This window comes from Pagrus pagrus (genome assembly GCF_965226575.1).
Source record: "Pagrus pagrus genome assembly, chromosome: 16".
NCBI classification, from domain to species: domain Eukaryota; kingdom Metazoa; phylum Chordata; class Actinopteri; order Spariformes; family Sparidae; genus Pagrus; species Pagrus pagrus.
The window spans coordinates 16,152,569-16,176,738 of NC_140200.1; the positions used below are offsets into that span (position 1 = coordinate 16,152,569).

Here is a 24,170-nt window from a genome sequence, read left to right on the forward strand (position 1 = left end):
CAAAAATGTTCATCTAGACATTAGATCTTCAAAAATAGAATAAACTGTTGTAGTTCAGCTTGTTCCTCTAATGGCCATAATTATCTTGTCTTCTTACAGCGACACCGGAGACGGGGAAAAAATCTGCACTTTTCAGGGTACAGTTTTGAATTACAGTAACAAAACAAACTGGGACATTTTATTACCAACTTCGTGTCAATCCTTAAAAACAAGAATTATATTTAGTTTTACTTCTTCTTCTCACAATCTAGACAGTGTGGGAAATGAGATTTGATAGTTCTGATGCTTCCTATAATAGGATGCCACAAATCATCCATGTGCTGACAGGTGAATATGCGTAAGAAGCTTAAAGAAACACGTGGCTGAAATCAAGTTTTTAAAAAAAATTTTGATTACCTGTCATCAGTCACTTCACTTGGCACCGTGTGGAATATGTCACCATGGTGACTAAAGGATTGAACTGACCTTACTTACATACTTTGTCTTTCATATGATGTTCAGTGTGTTACATGAAGGGAAGTCGACAATGTTATTTAAAAGAATTTGATGAATGATAGATGAATGACGATGAACCTTTATATAAAAAGTCTACTTAAATCTTACATTGACGTGGGTGACCTCTGTTACAAGCTGTGTCTTTCAAATCGTATGACATGAAATCTGCAATTTCTCTGTGATTTCGTTTCAGCCATTAACTTTTTGACCTCACAGCCCGACATGTGAATCTTTTGTGCTTTGACTAACTCAATACTAGATTATCACACTTTCTCACTATGTTATACAATCAGGTTTAATCAAAGTATTCACTGTCTAGCTTTGGATTTTCCTGAGCATTTTACCCCCGACCAGACTTACAGTTTGTCACATAACTCAGTTAATCATCATGTCCTAAAACTCGAACGACTGAATGAGTCGATCACCAATGACTTTGAAAAATGACATAAGTAACCATTCTCCGCAACACGGTTAACATTTGGAAACTGTCACAGTTTTCGGTTAGATCTAAGTGCTCATACTTATTGGTAAGGTTGAGGCATCAAAACTATTTGGTTAAGTTATGGTTTCACATCAAGGACGAATAGCACGCTCTTGGGTGACAGTCTGGGTAACATCTGCTTCCTCCATATCGATGGCCAAAGTGCAAAACCTCCTATCTGCAGGATTTTGTGATAGGTGGATTTCACTTTGGATGATGAGAACAAGGAAGGCTGCTCGGTATTTTTTAACACATAATATAGTACTATAGTCCAAAAACAGTGTATTATGTATTGGGTATCCTTAACAAATAGCATTCTGCAAGAAAAAGTTTTTATTAATTTTCTGAAAAAAGTGAATTTTTTAGATCGGAAGTTGATCGCTTATAGACTACGTCGTCTGTTTTCTGTTCCGTCAATTTCTACATCCACTAGAGGGCGCCGCCGCCGCCGCCGCCGCCGCCAAACAATAAATGCAACCAAAGACCACCACAACTGTAATTTCTCCGGTGAGGATGGGCTGCTTCAAACGGTTGCCTTGTTCTTTTAAAAGTAAATGGTATCATCAAGATTATGGCAGAAAATAAACAATACTTTACACGTTTTTACATATCTACACCTAAAAGTTTCACAAAAGAAAAAAATACCACACTATTTAAGGCAACAATATGTAACTTTCTGGAGAAAGATAGAAGACTTTTGAATCTCGCCCCCACGCCCTTAACTACTGCTGCTCTCGGTTGGTAGCTCCGGTCCAAAATCAAACCAAAGTGTCTCTACTTGACATCCAATCTTTCTCCAGAATTTCTTTAAAAGTTTTGTCTGCAAGTATGTTTATACATGCAATTAACAATTGTTGGCTACATGGAGGGAGCAGCATTATTTTTCTATTTTACACCATGCTCTAATGGACTTTGCTTGGCTAACTTTGTCTCTCTGCTATTTGGTGCTGGGAAAGTACTGTACAGTGTATTAATGAAGCTTTTTCAATGAAAACAGCTGTCGGCTGAAAGCCACTCAGATGAAACAGTGAGAGTGAACCCAAACAAAAACAACAACCCAGAACAATGAGCTGAAACGTGCTTAAAATGCTCAATAGAGCTGAGAGGATTGCAGACTTTGTGAAAGTTCCCTACGGAAAGTTTTAAGGGTGAAAGGGGGCTTGCAACTGTCATTTTCTACAAACTGACCTGAATGACCTGTCCATCCATCCATCATTCCCCTCCTACAGTCCTTCCACAAGTCTTTTCACTGAACAAATCACACCAGACACGCTACAGACGACCCCCAGACTGAGTATACACACATCTATCAGCTGCTCCCTCACAGTGAGGCGGCCCCACTGCAGTCTGAGGTGAAACAGGCACGGCAGTATGAGTGTCATGGCCGCCCCAGTCACACTGCCTGTCAAACCCATCAACAGGGAGAACCTGGGGACTAGCAGAGCCAGCAGGTACGATGTCATCAGCAAGGCGCCGCGGACCAACAGGGCCGGACTGGAAACACCTCTGTGTTTGGAGTAGGATGACACCACAGCGTCTGTAGGAGGATTAAAGCAGAAAGGTTGAAAGGATACATGGTTTGTTTTGACCTGCAAGCAATTTTTGTTTATAGATTACTCAGTTCTGACTCATTGTTTTCCAGTTTCATCTATGTGGAGGTGTCATCAGCCTCCAGCTGCAAATTTCCTTATTTAAAGTATGACGTCATTTGAACGAGGCGTTACACGCACCAGTGAATTAAGTGTGGACGGACATGCAGGACGGGGAACCTTTAAACGACCTGTGTCATTTTCTTTTTGTTTGTTTGCCCAGTGAAAGTATTCATCATCATACGACATCACATCACACAAGTATTGTAAACTGATGACTTCATGGCTGTTGACAGTCAATAATTATGAAAAGTTCAGACACGGTGACACATGTGTTGACAGTCAACAGTTTCCCTGATCACTCAGCTCGAGAAGAGAAACAAATGACATGTTTGAGGTTTCATGTCATATGTAATGCCATTTTTCTATTGTGTTGATTTGTGGTGCATGTAATTGATTATTTGTGGATATATATGTTGTTTTTAGTGACTAAGTTTACCTCTGAACTACAGTAATATAAAGCTTAAGTTATCTAATAACTAAAATTTTTAAATTAAGAGAATTTGTGATTATATTGCTCACAGTGTGAAAACACAATTAGTGTCCTGTAATAAATATCTGGGCAGATGTTTTCCTTAACAAAATGCTCAGTTCGTCAAAACATTTGCTTCCAAAACAGTTGTCAGATGGCTTCACTGGTCACCTTTAATGATTATTGTTTATTAGAGCCATAATTATGGTAGTTAGGGAGGTCAAAGGTGGATGCGAGAATGTAACAGAGGCAGAGATCTGTGGGATAATCAAACTTTTCATAGAGAGTACCTGGAAGATCATATTCTGTTTCAGCAAGACTTTAATTTGCAATGAAACAACAGCTGAGATGCTTCTCAGTCCGACCACAGTTTACTACTGATGACTCCATGGAATAATTACTGATCATGCTCAAGGGAAACTGTGGCAGTATGAAAGAGTAAAGATGCCAATGATTCACTTTCTTTCTTGACCATCAAGGGATTTCAACGGACAAACCTCCACAAGCCTGCTCCTCCAGGCCTCTGCTGCGACAACTACTTAAGACCATGAGTGAAAATTCAGTCATTATCTACTCACCACCCTGCAGATGTAAAGTCAGGTGAGGTTTCGTAGCCCACAAAACATTTCTGGAGCTTCACAGGGAACTAGTGTTGCTGCATTCTCCTAAACAACTGAAGTAGATGGGGACAACTGGGAAAAAAAACATAATATGGCTCCATACAGCTAGTCTGGCTTAATCCAAGTCTCCAGAAGCTCCGAGAACCCAAATTGATTTGAATACATGTTATTTACACCCTTTTAAAGCAGAAATCTTCCATGTAGCTGCTAGGCTATAAACATTAGCACTCACCCCATCTGAAGGGGGTGCATGAGCTCGACCACACAGCGATAGTGCAAATATTATCTTTTCAAATCAACTTAGGATCTCAAGGCAGCTTGGATTACACCAGACAAGCTGTATGGAGCCAACTAACTTTCCATCAGCATGAGGCTGAGTAGATAACATCTCAATTTTCATTTTTGGGTGAATTCCAAAACACTGATGGGTACAAACTACTATTTTTTAATGGACGTCCTGAAGGAACTCATACATTGGGCAAGGTCAGTGGTTTGAATACAAAATACTGTCAATAGTGTTCACCTCCAAGCAGGCATGTTTGCAGTATTTCAGCAGCGGAGTAGAATGGCAGAGGGTAGGACAGCAGGGCTTTAGCCAGCAGACACAGGTTGACAAGCGGTCGAAGGTCAGAGGGCAGGTTGTCTGTGATGACCTCGCTGGTCTCTGTCCCCCAGGTCAACACGGCCTAATGGAGGAAGCAATCAAAGCGGTCAGTCAATCAATCACTCCAATTGTCCGTCCCTACTCCCCTCCTTTGATTAGACTTGCTGTCGTCAGCCAGATGTCGAGCCAGTTTCATCTCTGTCTCATTTTATTTTGGATATTGTAAAATGAGAAAATAGCTATTTAACTGTGACAGCACAAAACAGGCTCTTATGTTTCTCTCAGCCGCATCACAAACTCAGATAAGAGATTCTATCAACTCACTGAATTTAGAGGAAACTTCCTGTGTCACTAACCAGTAAGGAAAACATAGTTTTCATGATGCAGGCGGCACCATGAGTCCACCCCAACATGGCATTGAACTGCCCTCTGTCCTCCATGCTGCCCTCCAGAGGAGGGAGGAAGATCTGCGAGGTGTAGGAGAAGATGATGACGCCCACAGAGACGAGGAAGTCCTCCGGGTCAACTGACAGCGACAGACAAGACCAGGACCAGCTGCTGGCTCGGCTCAGACAGTACAGCATGACCAACAGGCTGACAGGGGAGGAGAAGATGATAGAAGATAATGATCTACAGTGAATCTAATAATAATCCTGTCATTTTCAACATTTATTTGTACAGGACGATCCAATAACAGTTGTTTACTCTCAGGTACACAGGGCGATAAAATCAGAAGTCCTGTCCAATGACAGATGAGGAAAACAAAGAAGGAAATGAATGAATTGTAGACAACAAAATATAATAAAAAGAAGCAGAAATGAATAAAGGAACAGTGACTTGTAATGACATTAACTTGATAACGTACACAATGTCCAAAGAAATCCATGCGTTTGTCTGTTTTTAAAAATCAGATAAGTAGAAGGATTAATTGTTCCTGTTCGAGAACATCCTCCAACTATCTAAGCTCAATAAGTCATTTTAAAACAAAGTGAGTTAGCTGAAAAATGTTTTGGCTCAAAAGTTGATGTTGCAATGATCAGAAGACAGCAATCTTTAGTTTTTCTGATAAGATATATAAGATAGGACCCTTAACCTAACCCTAATATGCAATTACAGAAATGGAATGACTTAATTTACCGTACGTTGAGCTATCATTCTTTTTCAATAAATGAATAACTCTGACCCAAATTACTGCAACGCAACCATAAATGGAGGCACAATTCAAAGTAACAGAAGACAAATGACTGATGTATGTGCAAATCTTCCATTAAATTGTATTACACAAGTTCAAAGTGTCGCTTTTAATACCAAGTTTTTCTATCATGTGAATAAATGAAATAAGTTTGTCTGATTAAATCCAACTGATGCAGAGTTATACATAAACCTGGTGTGTTTGTTTAATTATTACAGATAAAGTTAACAGTGAAAGTTGAAGCGAATAAATATAATGTGTTTTTCACATATTTTTTACTACCAAGTATTAAACATAAAGGTAATGCACTTCAAACTGGTCATTCTGTCTCCTGTTATAAATCACACATTGTTCAATTTATGCACTCTGACTCGACACAATAGACAAAACTTTGCATTAAATGTGACCCTTTACAATGAACTTTTCTAATAGAATTAAAGGAAAATTCACATGTAGTATAAATACTCAAAGTCACAGAAACAGTTAAATATTGTATATTATGTGTTTGCAAGACAAGGTTGCTCCTGTTTGGTGATTTAACTACTGTTCCTGAGGGTGATCCCAAATTAATCCCACCAACAGCAAGAGATTCAGGCAAAATAGAGAAAGGTCCAGATAAAATATTTTTCTCTATGCTTAAAGGGGCACTATGTAGTTTTAGGAACAGAAAACTGTGAAGCTGAAAGATGGCAGGGTCTGCCACATATAAACAAAGTAAAACAGTATGAAATTGTGTTGTCCTTTAAGGTCAGTTTGTTTATTCAGTTTATTCAGTCATGAAAACAAAGAGAGTTTGTTTATTTAGTTTGTTTCGGCATAAAAAAATCAGTTGATGAAGATCTTTCCCTTCTTCATTGAAATTTCTTCCCCAAAACTACATAGTGCTCCTTTAAATCTTGACTCATCAGGTAATAAACTGAGGAATGTGTATTTAAACATGACTTAATAACCAAAGAAAAGCTCCTTTCCCCTTGTCTCATACAAGACACCTGGCATGACAGATAAATCAAACAACCAGTAACAGCGGTGCCGGTGTGTAGCAGGTGGCAGCAGACAGCAGAATCAGCAGCAGCTGCTAAATGATCACAAGACTGAGAATGAGAGCAGATTATAAAGACCGCCCTGCTGTCTTGATTTAATACGATTGGTGAGTTTTGTCAGCTGGTAGCAATCAGCTGACAGCGTTGCTCTGTCAGAACAATTGTGATGCTGCTTCTGTTGAATCACCTGATTAGTATGTGAGCCAGGGAGCACAGCAGGCTGAGCGTGGAGACTGGTCTGAGATCAGTCAGCAGCAGACAGGGCAGCAGGAACATCAGAGACACCAGAGAACATACTGATCTGGGGACAGTCATCCCTGTCAGACTGTCAGATAACAGACTGGTGGAGAAGACTAGATACAGGGTGCAAGTCATCAACAGCTCAATCACCTGGAGAAAAGATACACGAGGACACGTTTATTTCACGCATTTTCTTTATATCATGAGAAATAGAGGTTATTTTGAATAATGCTAAAATAATCCAGAGAAGTAAAGTAATCCAGTATGAAGTCTCAAAACTCATTTTCTTTTTTAAAATCCAAAAGAATTACGTAATTTCACTGGTTTCTAATGCAATTCAGTTTGATTCAATATTCTCTCTGAATCCAGCAGATAATGATCCACAATATTTTAAAGTTGCTCTCCAGCCAGAAATGTGTTTTTCTTCTTCTTCTTCTTCCTACAGTTGAACGTTTGAGCTTCAAACTGTTTTCACATTTATTCCTCAAAGTGTGAATCTCCCTCGCAGCTCCTCCTCATCAGAAAAACAACCACAAAGGTCGACTATGGAAGCAGTGTAATTTATGCTTCTTGACATCACAAATCATGGTCCAATATTCAGCTACCACTGAGAATGGACTTAAGTCAGAGACATCTTGTGTCCGCCACTTAAACTTGTGATATGAAAAATGTTTGCATACTAATATATTCTGGAATTTTCAATGACGGAGAAGGAAAGGGTGCCATTTTTAAGGATTTTAATGTGGTAATTATTGTATAATTACTATAGATTTCTTATGAATGCTTTGATACATGTGTGGAGGGGATCTTTATGTTACTGCCACTTGAATGTGTGTGTTGGTTAATACTGTACGTATGTGTGTGTGTTACCTGAGCTACATTGACCATCCAGCCGCCCAGTCCAGGCCAGTTTGGCCACAGTCCTTTGCAGCAGGCCTCCACTATGTCCTGGTAGCTGTGTCGCACTCGGACTCTTGACACCGAGCCAGACCCTCCACTGAAAGATACAGACACCTTCTTAATGTGATGACACAAATTCACATTTTTGGCCGTCATCACTGTTTCCAAGGCTACGGCATGTTGTCTTTGAGCTGAAAGTGTTTTTCAGAAAGCACAGTTTCGCCTCAAGAAATGTTTTAAGTGAGCAAAAAGAGATCTCTTGTTGTTGTTTTTTAGGTCAAAATCAAACGCAGCTCAATTAAACTTATCTGATTTAGAACTTAATTTGTCTGAGAGCCACAAAACCACGAGGCAAAAGTAAACACAAACACCACAGTTTTACAAACACATCACATTCACGTTCCCTTTGGCTGTGGCGGAGGTATAACTCTGAGGCGCACCACTGCTCAATGAACAGAATCATGCGCAATCACTCTACTCTTTGTTTGGATTGGATTCCCCAGAGGAGTCTGAATAGATCAGAGGGAATATTTCTATTTTTATGTATATATGAGAACTCTGCTGTCAGTAATGATAGTCACCATCGGTGAAAATACAGAGAGGGGACCACCATCTGCTGATATTCAAACTTAGGCACCAACAACTTCCAGAAAAAAACATACCAGACACACAAAGTTAAATAAGTTGCTCAGTGAATCAGTAACTGTAGTCAAAAAGTGCTTTTACATAATAAAAGCGATGTAACCTGATTATAAAGTGACATGGCAGTTGGCTAATTGAAACCTCACCTTTGTTCTTCTTCATACAGACAGGCCACCAGGATCCTGCCTGTGTGGTTGCAGACCCAGGCTGACAGAACCAGCAGAACAAGACCCACATAACCTGACCTGACCAGAGCGAAGGGTAAACCCAACACGAAGATACCCTGAGGGAGAACAGAGAGGCGGGAAGATAGAACACTGATGGGGAGGAACAAACTCAAAAACTCTCTTGTGATGTGTCCAGTTAATCGAGTGGTAATCGACAACTGCTGCTGTTTGCTAGCTATGCTTGGCTGTAGCACAGGAAATGCTGCACAGCTCAACCTGGTTTAGCAGTGTGAGAGTGAACACCTCTGCACACTGTACTGTGGCTGATCAGAGCCTGACAGAGGTCAATTTGAAAACAGAGTCTGATCCGGACTATGACTGGTGGGACAAGAAGATATAGACAGGGACAGATTGAGAGTTGGGCATCAAAAAGCAGAGTTGGGCATGAAAACAGCGTGTAGATCCACAATACCTTACCTTAATCTTACTCTGTGAACTAAGGATCTATTTTTACTAAATTAGATCGTGGAAAGAAAAACCAAGACCGTGTGGTTGAGTTTTACCTAGTTTATGTTGAGTTTCATGAAGTGTGTTTCACGATGAGTTAACAAAGGCAGTTAAGCTTGTCTTAGTTCGATTAAAGACAAAAACTACAATTCAGACGGTGTACAGTCATTTGTTTCTGTTAAGTAAGGAAAACAGATGCAAGAGAATTTCCTTTCTTGTCTTTTTGCGAGTTTAGTTCGCTCATTTAATACACGAAACACTAAGAGAGCTTGTGAAACATAACGACTGGCATATACTGTGAAACAAAGTGGTATTACGAGGCAGGTCAGGCCGGGGCTAGCTGGTTAGCATGCTAACTCCGGTAGACATCTTTGCAGCACGGTCATAGATGTCCTTTACACAAGGTCAATGATAGTTAATTTTTTGAATGTTTTAACCAAATTTCTGGCCATGTCTTACAAGTTGCTACTTTAAGACACAGACTACAAGAGCATGGTTCTGTTCTGGCAAAGAATCTTACGGCAAACTGCTGCAAAACAATGTCCCTCAATGGATCTTAAGGGGAAATCTGCATTTGTCACAGTTGAAAGGCAAACTATACAATAGACATAACAAAATCATGGGATGGGGTGAACATTTTGAGAAACGTAAGGTACAGTGACGCATGTTAGTTGCTGTAAACACACAAAATAATACAAATTAGAAATCTAACTTAAATCATCTTTACATAGTGCAGGATGCTCATTTTACACATTTGAAATTCCCATCAGAAATAATTGCTGAAAATCATCACAATGTGAATATTCTACAATCTTGCTGCAAGAAAAGAGTAAAAAGATCACTGAAGAGGAAACTGAGAGAAAGGAGAAACGAGGACTGCTCATGGTTGGAAGACGAGGAGGCGAGAGGAGAGTTTTGGCCTGACGCCTGGAGAGTTCGAGGATGCAGGAGACCAGCAGGAGCAGAAGGAGGAGGAGTGTCGAGCTTTGGCCCGTCACCAAGGGGAAAACGTCGGCCAGAGAAAGGAGAAAGGAGGAGCGGGACTGGAGGTGGATGAGGAAGATAAGAAGAAAGAAGAAGACGGGGCGAGAAAGGGAGGAGAAGGGGCCGGGGAGGCGCGACCTCACGGCTGGAGAGCAGGAGGTTTGCAGGAGGAAGAGGAGGGAGGACGAGGGGAGATCAGAGGAGACAAGGAGCTACTTTGATGGTGCTGCTGCGTTTTGAATGTTGGAACATGGAGACTCAGTGAGAGAGTTATGGAAACACATCATAGCACATCATCAGCGCGGCAGACAAGCAGAAACACACATTGTGGACGCATAAACAGACAAGCGCGCAGTCTCTCTCTTTCAAGTTACTATTTTGTAACTGGAGTCTGTTAGGCATATGCTGATGGAGCTTTGATGTTCAAATGGAGCTGCTGGGGATGAAAGCAGTCTGAGAGAAATCTGACGCTCAAGTATCTGATTTCATCTCCCCTCTCTCTCCCTACGCTGCTCGTTCTCTCTGTGTTTCTGCCAGCTAATTCCTCATTGGTAGCTCTGAGCGCAACCTGAAGAAGCTCCCAATCAAAAACGGGTACAATAAGAGGAGGAAAAAAAAACTCCCCGAAGAGCATTGTTCTTTTCAGCTCGCATCTGACACCCACGAGACCTTTAATATGTGTTTATTCAAGGAATGTTGAGAGAGCAACATACGCTCTTTTTCTTACCTTACACTCACTCAATATTGGACACCAGGCAGCAGCGCGACCTATGCTGAGAAAATAAAGATTACACACTCGCTGCTCCCGTCTGGACCTCCCAGGTGCAACACTTCAACTGCTGCCCTTCAGGTTATGCACAATATTTAATGCAATCACATGCCCCATGCAGACAAAGTGATGGAGAAATGTCATTTCCCACCATGAGGGGATAAAGTAGAGCAGATGGGACCAAGAAAAGACAGGTTTGACATTTAAAAAAATGGAAGCAAAACATTTTTTTTTAAGAAAAATTTTTTTGTTTTATTTGTTCAAATATAAAAACTAATCTGAAAAGAATGTGTCCGAAACCTTTCACAGTTTAAAGGTGTAAAGTGATTAAAATAAGTGTTACATGGCTCTATATTTCAATACTTATCGGTGTTATAGAGTGTCCCTGCCCACTTTATCCAATCAGAACTCCAGAAAGAGGCGGTCCTGTCTGCTTGTGAACGTGCACAGAGCAGGATCCTCCTATTTGCCGCCATGTCTGGCGATTACCGCTCTGCGTTCATGTGGTGACAAAGAGAGGAGGGAGGGGACCGTTAACCGCTAACAAAAATGATAACCATTACAGCAGCTTTAACTACGTGATGACGAATATCAGCTTCATTTCCCGACTCTCCAGCAGTCAGGTGTCAGTTTTCGTGACGTCTCGTGAACGTTCACGTACATAGTTTTGGTATAAGGTACAGTAAAGTACAAGGACTAGTTGAATAATACAAGTGTTTTCACAGGCTAGTAGCGCTTCTTATTATGAGTTACCTGAACCTCGTGCAAAAAATGCAAAACAAGCAAATGATTAATTGATTTCTGCGTTCTATATTCTTTTTCAAGAGAAACATGGTAAGCTACTTGTCATCAAAACAACAATTTGAAGATTGTTACTGTTATGGCATGTGTCTAATAATTTATTTACCAATTGGTTAGTCGGTTAATTGAGACAACAATCAGTAGATTAACTAATAAGAAATGATAATGATTCCTTGTTCCAGATAATAGAGTTGGTAATAATGATAATAAAAAGGAGGGATCTACTAACTAATGTGTCAAAGCCGACACTAAAACTGCAAAAATGTCCCTTTCAGTGCACTAACCTGCAGCATGTATTCAGCCTCACTCATCTTGCAGGGTCTTGGGATGTATTTGGCATCACGATGAACCAAATAACTTTTGACAGCAATCGTTCCAAAACAAAATGGGGACATTCTGCGTTTCCCTGCGGCTTGTGTTTGGATTTGCAAAACCCATTTAAAACTTGGATGTTGAATTTTCAACCCAGTTTAGGATGAAATGACACTTAAAAACAGATAATCATAGGCGGTTAAATTGACACCAGCTTTTCTCAGTGTCGGAAACAAAAGGTCCGCGTCTCTAATCTGCAATGAAGACACGCAAATGGAGCTCCCTCATTAGCAGTCAGGTTGGAATTAAATCTGAGTTTCATAATATTCCCAAGTCGCGGGCCTTGAGAGCTGGAGCTGGCTTTTGCATTTCTGGCAGCAAATTTGCTCTCTAATAAAAACTTTATTAAGCTGGCAGACAGTCAGTTATATTGGCATCAATAAAGCACCACCGGAAAATACATATTTTCTTTTTAGCCTTGATAGGAGATAAAACTGCTGTTCTTTTTGTCTATTATTAAGACATCTGTTCGCCCATTTACAAATGCATCTGCCATTACTGCAATGATAGGTGTTCATACCTCAGATTATCATCTGCATCTTTTATCTTTGCTGTGTGGTGATCCATCACTGAAGCAGCTCCTCTGTGTCATCGTCTTTTACAGAAACAGACTTCGAAATGCTCTCATTTGATTTGGAATAATAATGATCACTCTTAGGAACTGATACTCATAATGTTAATATGATTATTACTCTGTATTTAAATTCTAACTTTACATCTTTTAATACTAGTATTTAAATTGTGTTTATGATCTTGGATGTCATATTTCACTATTTGTATGTCTGTTGGTTGTGGTTTTTAAATAAGCCATTACAGATTTCTACCACACCCTTACACTTACTTTTTATATTTTTATATTACCATGTGCCTTGTATTTATATGAAACAAATACGCATAAACATAAACAAAAGCATATAATTAATAATAATAATAATTAGCTACATCAGTGAACCAATAGTGACCTTACCTTAACCTGTCTGTAACCTCAACCAAAGGGATTACTGAGCAATCCCTTTGGTTAAGGTTCCTGATTAATGTGCGCTGCAGGTAATAGATAAGCTATAAAACATAAACCAACCCAACAGATAGAGAAGAAGCTGATACTGTTTTAGCAGAGTTTAAAAAAATGCTGCATATTAATTATTGAAATATTGTTAAGGAATCTCTCTCTGTCTGGATGTTATTTGGATATCTCGAGAATCGCTCATCCGATCTACTTCACACTTGGCAGGTTTGTTGATGAGGACCAATTTCAGCGCAATCGGGATAAGTGACACGTTCAATGTTAATATGTTTGTAATAAATAGCGAACACTGCACAGTACAGTACTCTGTACAGTATTCAGCACTCTGGCTGAATACTGTACAGAGCAGAAATGTTTTCTTTTCTTCAGCTCAGCTGGAGGTGAGATTTTAAGTTTTTATCAACAGTAGTATGCTAGCGAACGTTAGCCTCGAGGGCTAGGAGGTTTACCATTGCTTGGCAGCCATAGATTTCAATAGAGCATGATTCAAGTCGCAAATATCAAACATGTTTGATATTATTATCAAACATGTTTGATATTATCGGAGCAGCGCCGAAGAGTCTATGAGCAGTTCAGGAGGCTGAGGACTGGATCTGTAAACCCCACACATTACCATATAATCTATGCCCAACAGCATGTTTTGAATGTGTACTACACTAGTTTTCAAATATAGTGATATATAAAAAAGTAAGAAACCATAATCGGTAACATGATTCATTATATACAGACTTTCTGTCTCACAGAAACTGCCACTCAGTTAAATAGCTAGGGTTAATAAACCAAGCACATACTGTAAAGTACTTGTTTATCTAGTAGATATCATGTGTTGTATGGTATATGTATTTGTGTACAAGCACTAACGCTAATGATGATTAAAAACCTGTGTTTACAGCAATCTTAATGTAAATTCACCTCAACTCCTGCAGGAATATGTTTACATGTTTGCCTTCATTTGTCAGCACGTGTAAGTGTGTGTGTGTGTGACTGTGTGTATGCATGCGTACACTGTATTGATGCCCTAATGTCATAATGTTCTTTACAGACCCAGTGATGCCGTTCAATTACACTGCAGTTATTCAGGAAGGAACACATTTACATGAGTACAGTAGTTGAATACGGCCCAGTGTTTACAGCATAATAAGCTATTAGCGTTAGCGCAGCGGGGACACGCTGTGACTGAGAGCTTTTCTTTTTTTAAAACCATTTCATTCACGCTTTATTTGATTATGAAGACTGGAGAGCTGGCAGGACCACAAAACATTGTTTGGTAATATTGAAATACAATGGGAGCTGACTGAATAGTCTGCAGGTTTAATGCTTTTTAAATGCAGTGTGCAGATTGGTGCATAAACACTTGGCTTTTACATTTTGCATTTGTCTCTGACGAGTGTTAAAAAGAGAGACTTTCAAGGAGAAGAGTGGTATAAAGTGCTGAAACTGAACAAAACAATTAATTCCAAGCTTGCTGCTGCATTAAACATGAGCTTTGTTAACAAATGATTGCTGTTCAGCAGCTATTTCAAAATAAAAAAGGGAATCTTTGTGCTTCACAGCTGGATTGAATAACTTTAACGAAACTATGCTTAAAAAGGTTTCATGACATGTCATGTCAGTACATTCATTAGGCAATCACTTATATTCAGTGTTTCCCCCACATATACTTATTGGGGGCAATGTGGAGTTACGTGAAAGAAAACCAAGAAATCTGGAAAAAGGATCAAGAGGGATACTGCACCGTTTTCAGAATTTTATTTTGTGTCCGTATTTACGTAAATTATCCACAGTACATATTGCTTAACGCAAGGAAATGCATTTCTTTACAATACAGAGGTGATTTACAGCAGCTCTGACCTTGACTATGACTCGGGTAAAAGAAGACACGGCAGGCGAGGACACGAGAATGAAGCAGCAGAGGTAAAAGAGAGAGTCGGGCATCAGCAGCGGGTGAAAACAGCGCGTAGAGCCGGAAAACTCTCACATCTTACGCTGTGAATTGAGGATTTATTTTGAGGTGATTGTGGAAAGACAAACCAAGACTGTGTTGAAAAGTTTCATTGCGTTTACAGGCAGTTTGCAGGAGCATGTTTTACGATGAGTAAACGAGACAGTTATGCTTATCTTTGTTCGGTAAAACGAAAGACACTTTAGTTCAGAAGGTTTACGTTTGTATTATTTTTTGTTGAATAAGGAAAATAGTAGTATAAGTATTCAATTTCTTGACATTTTGTGAGTTTATTTTGTGAGTTATTTTGTGAGTGTATTTCACTAAGAGCTGGCATATATCTCCCAGCTGAAACTACGGTGGCAATCAGACTATCTCCTCTTGCCAGTACAAAGTGGTAATATGAGACAATAGGGGCCGCGGCTAGCTGGATAGCATGCTAAGTACATTATAAATCTCTGCGGCACAGTTCATGGACGTCTTTGTAGTTCCTTCACACAACATTGATAATGTTAGTTCATCTTTTGAATGCTTTAAACTTCAATTCTGAAAAACCTTTGTAACTGTCCTTTAAATTTAAACATGAAAGGAACTATGGAAGTATGGGAAAGATCTCTGACCTGTATAGCATTTGTGACGTTCCAGCCAGCCTCCCAGGCGGTGATGGTGGCAGAAGCATTCAGATCTGTGGTGCCAGTACTGGCTGCCAGTTCTGGGCTCATCCTTGCTCTCTCTTCTTCAAGGCTGGAACAGAACTGAGAAGTCCCCTCCACAGTTTCCTCTCCTTCCTTTTTCTCCTCTCCATCTTCCAAAAGTCTCTGTTTTTGCATATTCCCTCTCAGCAGCCCAGCCAACCGGCAGGATCCTCCCTCGTCACTCTGATTGAAACTTTCCTCGATGTTGCTTCCCGTCTTGTCAGCATGCATCTCAGAAGATCCTCTCCCTTTGCCATAACTTCTGGTGTTTTTGAACCAAAGTGGGCCTGCAGTGGAAACTGCTGAAGTTATGGTGATGGTACTGGGTCCAGAGGAGATAACAGTAGCTCTGGTTTCTTTAAAAGCTGGACTCTCCTGCCACGAGCTGCTGGTGGGTCCTATTAGATTTGGAGCTGGACTCTCCCTCATACTGTGATAATCAGTCTTAGATGATCTGTTTCTCCTGGTCTCATCACAGCTGGGATTATTTATGTTTGTGATGGTGTCATAAGGCAATTGGTTCTCCTCACCATAGGTTCTGTTCAACTCATCACTGTGGGTCAGAATCAGCATCTCTTCATCCTCCTGAGAGAACCTACTGATCAAAACCACTTTATTATAGTTAATAGTTTCTGTACCTTCACCTTATTTACTATAACAGCATTGTTTTACTCCCACAGGAGGACCAAGTTCAATTTATATGATAACTTTTGTTAATAATAATAATAATAATAATTTTATTGGCAGTGAGATTAAAAAACAAACAAACTGTGAAGTACTTAAGTTTACTGCCGGAACTTCAAGTACATTAAATAAGAGATACTTTAAGACTTTTAAGTAATATTCATATGGGTGACTTTCACTTTTACCAATGTAATGTTTTTACATGATACCTTTACTTTTACTCAAGTTTTACTTTTGGATACTTTTCACAACACTGATAAAAAGAACAACAAATAGGGTTTTCATTGTCTTTTAAATCACTTTGTGATTCTGTTAATAAATGTATTTCTCTTCTAATTATGTGTATTTGAATGCATAATTGTCACATAGTATTAGCGCATGTAGACATTTATAATGAAATAATACTGTAGTTTTTACTTAATTATTATAATGCACGATGCAAGGGTCTTACTATATGCATATATGCAAATTTAAAGCAGCTGCTTTAACAGTCAATTATCAGTTCATCATTAATAATTCATGAAATATGGACTTTTTTTTGTTACCACATGATCTTTGTTCAATGCAAAAGATTTTAATTTCGGAGCTCCTGTCTGTCAATATTCAACAACTGGTCCAACAAAACCCAAACAATATAGAGGCTACTGAATGCCTTTTTGCATTTTTTTAATAAACAAATTACTTCTTCTTCTTCTTCTTCTTCTCATACCATATTTTGTATTTTAGTTTAGATACATTTGATAAGCAAGTATTTGTTATTTGTAACAAGATACTTTTTGATGTATTTGTGCCCATTTCAGATGTATTGTCAATCATTTCTTTTATTTTAATCATTTAAGAGCTTAACAGTCATTAATCCATTATTGATTAATCATTAACATCCCAAGCATATCTGTCAATAAACCTGGCAGATACTTTACATGGCCTTCAATATATTAAGTAGCAGAAATCAGCTTTGAAAAAATATAATGAATAAATGAATATATCCCATGATGTGACTCACCTTGTTGCCCAGTCCAAGTGTAGCCGCGACACCATCCAGCCCCACAGAGACCCAGCGGTACTCAAGGGCTGCCCAGAGATCCGAGCCCAGTGATGAGAGCCCATCTTCAGCTTCACTGTCTACAGAGTCAGCTTCCCTGCCTCTGGTGGTGTGCAGGTCTGGGGGAGAGCTTGACTGACACTGGACACATAAACATACTCATACAAAAAATTCTCACCAACACACACTCAAAAACCAGAACCAGGCACACACACAATAGCACAAACGCACAGGTGTATGAAGTGATTGACAAGTTGGTGAGCTGTAACATTATAATATACCAGTGTTTTCAACAGTGAAGTGGTAAACAGCTGTGATGGCCTGCACAGTAGATAAGTACACTCAGGGATATAGTGGAGGGCAAAACTTAGTTTAACACACTTTTATAATTTGTGCAGATTAGAATAATAACTAGTATGGCACTTAGTAGAGTGCATACCTCCGCCAAGACCCAGCAGTCCCCCTTTATTCAATCAAGCCTGATGCAATATTAAACTGAGAGCCCTGTATCACTCTCAATTTTAAACCACCCATGACTGCATAACTTAAGCTCACCAGATCTAGGATTTGGATCAAGTTGCACTCAGTTGTAGATACTAACAACCTAAACACACCTGATTGTTTTCATCAAGATCCATGCATTATTCTCTGAGAAATTAACAAAAATGACGAAACACCCCCTCACATTTACTAATCACAATGCTCTGCTGAAAGGTTTCACCAACAGACTAAGCTGCTGGTGGTGGTTTTTACTAACTCTGTGTCCATATTCAGCAGCATTTGCATCATTATTGATTACTCCAGCAAAAGTCAACTTCAACAAGTTTCACTTAAGAAACTTTTTTTTAAACTTCAAACAACAGTCTGAGTTCAGTAACAAGCCTCATCTACACACATGGATGAATGCATATGTGCCTGAGCTGTATGAATGTTTATAGCCGGCTGCTTCAGTTTTGCCCCAGAGTGTGGTGAGTTGCGCAGGGCAGCAGGAGGAGCCCTAGAACAGTTGTGTAACTTTGTAGACACAGCTGGACCAAAACTTCTGTCCAACTCTGCTGTGCTTCACTTCTGAACTGTGCGCCTTTTAGTTCTTTTCAACTCTTCTCCTTTTTTCAATGTTCTTGGTAACCAAAGCTGTGCTGATGTAACACTTCAGTTGCTTTGTAGCATCTGAAGTTTGCGTTTCCAAAACTGCTGTAGTTCTACAGCACACTGAAGTATGCTTTAAAACCCTAATGGTTTCACTGTTTTTAGCACCTTTTGAGCATCAAACACAGCCAGCTTCAAGGGATCATACTCTTTTTATACCAGCTGTGGAAAGTTTACTTACAATACTGCTTACAAGCTCAATGGACTATGACAAAAAGTAATCAGACTGGTCTAATTCAGGAATGCCGTATGCTCCCAAAAGCCCCAGGATGTAAGTAAGAAGCAAAACATTTGGCATGATTTAATCAGCTGTAGCGGTGGGAAATGTATGAACTCACCTAATGTACAATATTTCAGGTAGGCCTACTTTACTTGAGTTTTTGTTTTTATCCTTTTTACTTCAATGCCATTACATTTTGTACAAATTTTGTACATTTAACCCCCTTTTAAGTGTATTTGACAGACATATTTGACTTTATATAATACTCTATTATAATTTAATACATCAGGTGCTCATAATCATAAAGGTAAATTAAAGGCCTACATTTATTTACATGTATATACTGTATACTATGGGTGCGGAACTGGATAAAGGGACAGATCCCGAATCTCACTTTCTTTAACATTGCGAGATAGGGCGTTTATCGACATTTTCACTAATTTCTCAGGGAATAATAGATGGATCTCGATGTAAATATATGAGCATGAGTGCCTTTCCGACTTCTCCAACCGCTAGCTTCACGGTTAATTGAGCTTAAGCTAACGGCAGCTACAGTTAGCAGTGGTTAGCGGCTACCTTGCTGACGTGCTGCCGCCTATTTGTCTGGAGTATGAATTTGTCAGGTTGGCAATTTTTTACATATTGCACCTTTAAACACGATATCTTTTGCCTACTTTTACTCATGTATAACTTTTAGGTACTTTTTCAAAACACTGCTGAAAAGTCTTGTGGACTGGAAGAAAGAGATCGATCAATCAATCAATCAATCAATCAATCAATCAATCAATCCACTATCTATCTATCTATCTATCTATCTATCTATCTATCTATCTATCACAATGCATTTCTGTGGAATACCCCACCATGTTACAGTACTTAGCCTACATTTTTGCCCCTAATGATCCATATGTTTTCCATCTGTGTCTCCCTCCCTCTGCTCTGCCCCCACGTTTCGACCTGGGGAGAAGGAGGAGAGAGGAGAGGAAGAGGAGGAGTAGAGAGAGAGAGAGTTGTCGAGAGTTTGGGTGAACTTCTGCCAAACTTCTCTCCGACATTCGGCTGCACGCGGAGCCGCGCGAGAGGACGACATGAAGAGACTGCGGCTCGTGCTTCTCACCGCGTTGCTATGGCAATGCTGCCATGCCCAGCAGAGAGGTGAGTCCTGACACAGAGACCGACCGATCAGACTGATCAGACCGCGGATCGATACACCAAATACACGGCACAGTGTGGGTCATTTACCGCAGGACAACACTCACATGAGCCCGGTGTCAGTCACTCAGGGCTGCTGCTGCTAATTTCTTATTAAGCTAATCAGTCAACGGCTAGCTAGCTACACTTCTGAGCTAGCTTAATTGGTAAGCAAGATATTTTCCTCACTAATGTCACTTTTTTTCTCTATCACTCACACTTGTTGAAAACTCTCCACTTTGCTGAGGGGCTCCTCTTTACTGTTGTGTGTTACACTGTGAACAGACAGAGGGAAATTTATGTTAAAAAAACCCTTAAATTAATACAAAAAGCACATGTGAATGAGCAAAAAGCAGCTGTGGTGACGGGAGAGCACGCACGAAAAGAAACATGCTTGTGAGTTTTTTTAAAATTGTAATTAGGAAACGTTGAGAGACATGATGAATCATCAGAGGTCAGAGAAAGACAGGCCTTTTTTGGGTTTGTTGTTATTTTTAGCCCCATAAATCAAGTTAAGCGGTTGAACTTCAACATGATTGACCCTGACATAGCTGAAGTGTAGCCATGTACTAAAACAACACAAATAAATGTCATGCGGATGGCCCCCTCACAGTTACTGCTTAGCTGACAGAGTAAATAATTATCCACCTTGCACAGTAGGTCATTTATTCTCACAAACTATGAGCACCCCCCAGGGAGTCCTGCTTTTTACTGTTCACATAGTTCAAGAGCATTGAACACTCATAATGTAGACTGCACACAGTGAGGTTTATGATAGTGTACCCGTGATACTAACTGTCTCTACTAACCTTTGACGGTTTTAGATTCTGTGCAGTTTGACGAGGTTTCACTTCATAAGTTCTAATTGTGATTGACTTGTTTATTCAGTAGTCAGTGAAGTATGTAAAGTATACAGTAAATGTACCGGCCTTTACAACCCCACAGTTAGTTGGCTTTAGTTAACCCGCCAACAGGCCAGCCTCATTGTATTCCTCTAAAAAACTCCGTCACAACATGGTTTATAGGTTATGTTCATCAAAATGACTTTTCTCTGAGATTTTGTCGGCTGCTACCTTCATAAAATGTAGGTAAATTTAAAGAGACAGTTCACCCCGCAATCAAAGATCCATATTTTTTCTTACCTGTAGTCCCATTTATCCATCTAGATTGTTTTGGTACGAGTGGCCTAGTTTCGGAGTTATTAGCTGTAAAGTAGGGGCTGCTTTATCCTTTCTCTCCACTACATTTATTCACATATTATATTTATATATTACTTTACAGATTCAGATTATTCAGTGTTTGTAGGCTATTAATTGTGATGTGTTACCAATCAGATATTATTGTGGGTGGCACATTGTGTGAGAGGATGCTGCATCAGAGCCGTGGTCATCTTGAATGTAATGGAACTTGATAGCACTCGGCTTGTGGTGCTTTAATGCGGGAACTATTTACTTTCTACCAAACAACACCTGCTCATTGTATCATGGTGCAGAAGGAAGCGTGCACCTTCTCATGGACAAGAGGATAGAAAACTAAGCTAAATGAGCTAGCTAACATCTGAGGAGGACACCATTAATGTTCACATTCAGCGCCTCACATCCACGAGTAGATGCATGCCTTCTTCTGTGTCGTGATATGGTTGAAAGGATAAATATTGAAAATGACATTTAAAAACAAATTCTACATCAAACACATTGATGGGATGAATTCTTTAAACGTACTGTTTTCAAAGCTTTGAGCACCACAAACAAAATGACATTCATATCCACTGCATCGCTGTGCAGGCAGAAATCACAGATGAATCTCTCCAAACCCAGACAGAAAGAACCACATCAATCTGCATTCAGTAAAAATAATATTCTTTTTTTATCATTACGGTGAAGCAGCCATTTTAAAGATCAATCATGTGCTTTTGTGTGTTAGGGCTGTGACATAGTCAACAATGAAAAATGAACAACAATGCCCTCAGCAGAGACGGGGATTGACAGCTGGGACAAAATCAATATCACATGGTGCACCATGACAGTCAAAATATTCATGCAAAATACAGACTGTTATTATTAGTCAAATTGTCCCATTTGATAACAAAGATGTTTTCCAATTCTTCCAATGCATGAAAAAGATCAGTAACCCATTTGAACATATGAGCGTGTGTAGGGTTTGTTTGCGTGCGTGTCGGCAGAGCGAGGTTTTTTTTATTGTTGGTGACTGTAGCTTGAAAGATGAGACAAATCTAGTGCTCGTCATGCTTTTTTCTTTTATCCTCTTCAAAACGTCTCCAGCTACTGTTTAACCCAGGAGTGCTGTGGATCTCCTGTGGAGGGGAGGAGGGGATGATGTGTGTGTTTCTGCATGCTGCGTTTGTGTGTGAGAGAAAGTGAGTAGAAGAGGGCGGTAGAGGCCATCTGCATTAAGAGCCTCATTACCAGGCGTGTCAACCAGGCATGCTCTCTATCAGCGAGAGAGCTCAGAGAGACACCAGGAGATAATCAGAAAGAGAAGAGGAGGAGGAGGAGGGCTGATATAGAGAGGAGAGAGGAAGGAGGGTGCGTTCAAGAGTTATTTGGCATTGTAGGAGACATCGGTGATAGAGAAAGGATGAAACAGGTAGAAGGAAGGTTCAGAGGACATAAGAGAGGATGAGGTTGGAGCGGCAAGATAGAGTTAGTGAGGGATTGGAAGTATACACAAATAATGAGAAGCTGAATGGAAGTTTTTTATACAGTTTCCTCATTTTCAACACATTGTGTGTGCTGGTTTGAGGAGAGAGAAGGAAACTATTTCTTGACGAAGAAAAGACATTTTTATGGCAACATTACAAAAAAAACCGAAGAAAACAAGCAAATTTGCAAGAGTTTGACAAAAAATACCATCAACCTTGGATCCAACTGGCTATTGCCTGATGACAATTTAGCCTCTGGTGGCACCGGCCGATGTTTTCAGTGTTTCTGGTGTAGCTTACAGATGTCCTGATAATTGTTATCCAGGCCAAAACTTCCTATTTCAAACGTAAATTATCAGTGTTTCCCACACACAGACTTTACTTGGGGGGCCGCCTACAGTAAGTATACTAACGGCAGTTTAAGTATATTGACACCCATGGACACACATTGAGTAACTAGTTGACAATCTCCTCTTGATTGTGAATTCATACTGTAAAAAAAATAATACATGGGTCAACCCTAACCCTACATAATATTAGCTAGCTTGCATTAACAATGTTAACGTTAGCTAGTGTAGCAATGTTAACGTTTACTACCGTTAGCAACATTAGCGTTAGCTAGCGTAAGCAACATTAATGTTCGCTAGCAATTGTTTGCAACGTTAGCTAGTCCAACAAACTGCAAAAGACTTGAGGGGGCAGATGATTTGAACAGCAGCGGTGTCTTAACGTGATTGCAGGGAAGGGAGGGAGAGGGAATGCCACATTTCGTGGGTGAATGCTATTATTATTAACACCTTCACTTTGATCGTCACTCATTTTGTAAGAAAATTTATTGTTATAGAGTTAAGACCTTAGAATCACATTTTTAGGTGCTATAAGTTAGTTTTCATGCAAAAGAATATTTGCGGGTAGCGTCATCTCTCTATATCATTGTAAATTGAACAGCTATTTATATGATAATGTTAGTTAGAGAAAACAAGAAAAAGAATGTGTCTTCTTGGACTATTTTCTGACATTTTATACAATAAACAGTAGTTTAATTGATAGTTCAAATAATCATTCATATTGGTTATATTGGTTGCCGGTTTTAGCAAATGAATGTTAATTTGACTACTAATGCCACTGCATCATCATGAGTCCAGAAAAGTCTAGTGTTATCAGCAAACAAAACAGCAACATAGTGTGGACAGTATGAAATATGTTGTTCCTGTGAGGACCTTGTTTCATACCCTGTACATTAACATCATCATTCTTGTAACATATGTTTTAAACTCAGAAGAGTCTGTATAATGCCTGAGGCTCGAGAGCCAAGCCAAAAGATACAGTAGCAAAATGTCAAGAATGTGTGGCTGTCACTGCGGAAAACTTTAAATGTTTAAAAGTTACCAGAAAAGTTGCCTCGATGGTGTTCTGTGTGTATTAATGCGAATGTTACCAGCCTGATTTGCATGGATGGATATGACGTAAACTCACAAGAGACACCAGTGTGGAATGAACCCAGACAAGGCTTGTGAGCCGACTGAGAAATCAACAATTTTATTTAATAAATCCATGTGACTTATTCTCATTATGACTGTCTTGCAGAAACCTCATTCTGCATCTCCAAAAAAACAAACATATCAG

At 39.6% G+C, this 24,170-nt stretch overlaps 2 protein-coding genes across 6 annotated transcripts in view; one reads left to right on the forward strand and one right to left on the reverse strand.

Annotated features, from left to right (window-relative positions):
* Window positions 1–1,906: 1,906 nt before the first annotated feature.
* On the reverse strand, window positions 1,907–15,902 carry LOC311271909 (vesicular inhibitory amino acid transporter). Its single transcript, XM_084377884.1, has 7 exons — window positions 15,522–15,902; window positions 8,482–8,618; window positions 7,664–7,790; window positions 6,741–6,943; window positions 4,678–4,915; window positions 4,241–4,403; window positions 1,907–2,513 (listed from the first exon to the last, which is right to left on the reverse strand). Exons 1-7 carry the CDS (start codon window positions 15,825–15,827, stop codon window positions 2,200–2,202), a joined length of 1,488 nt encoding a protein of 495 aa, XP_084234010.1. The 5' UTR covers window positions 15,828–15,902; the 3' UTR covers window positions 1,907–2,199.
* A 3,791-nt stretch (window positions 15,903–19,693) lies between these two features.
* The window catches only part of lama2 (laminin, alpha 2), a 210,794-nt gene continuing 206,317 nt past the window's right edge, over window positions 19,694–24,170 (forward strand). For 3 of the 5 annotated variants that reach the window (XM_084377871.1, XM_084377872.1, XM_084377875.1), the window contains exon 1: window positions 19,694–19,846. In XM_084377871.1, the coding sequence (XP_084233997.1) occupies window positions 19,780–19,846 (67 nt within the window). In that variant the 5' untranslated portion in view covers window positions 19,694–19,779. The other 2 variants (XM_084377873.1, XM_084377874.1) reach the window with 1 other exon arrangement.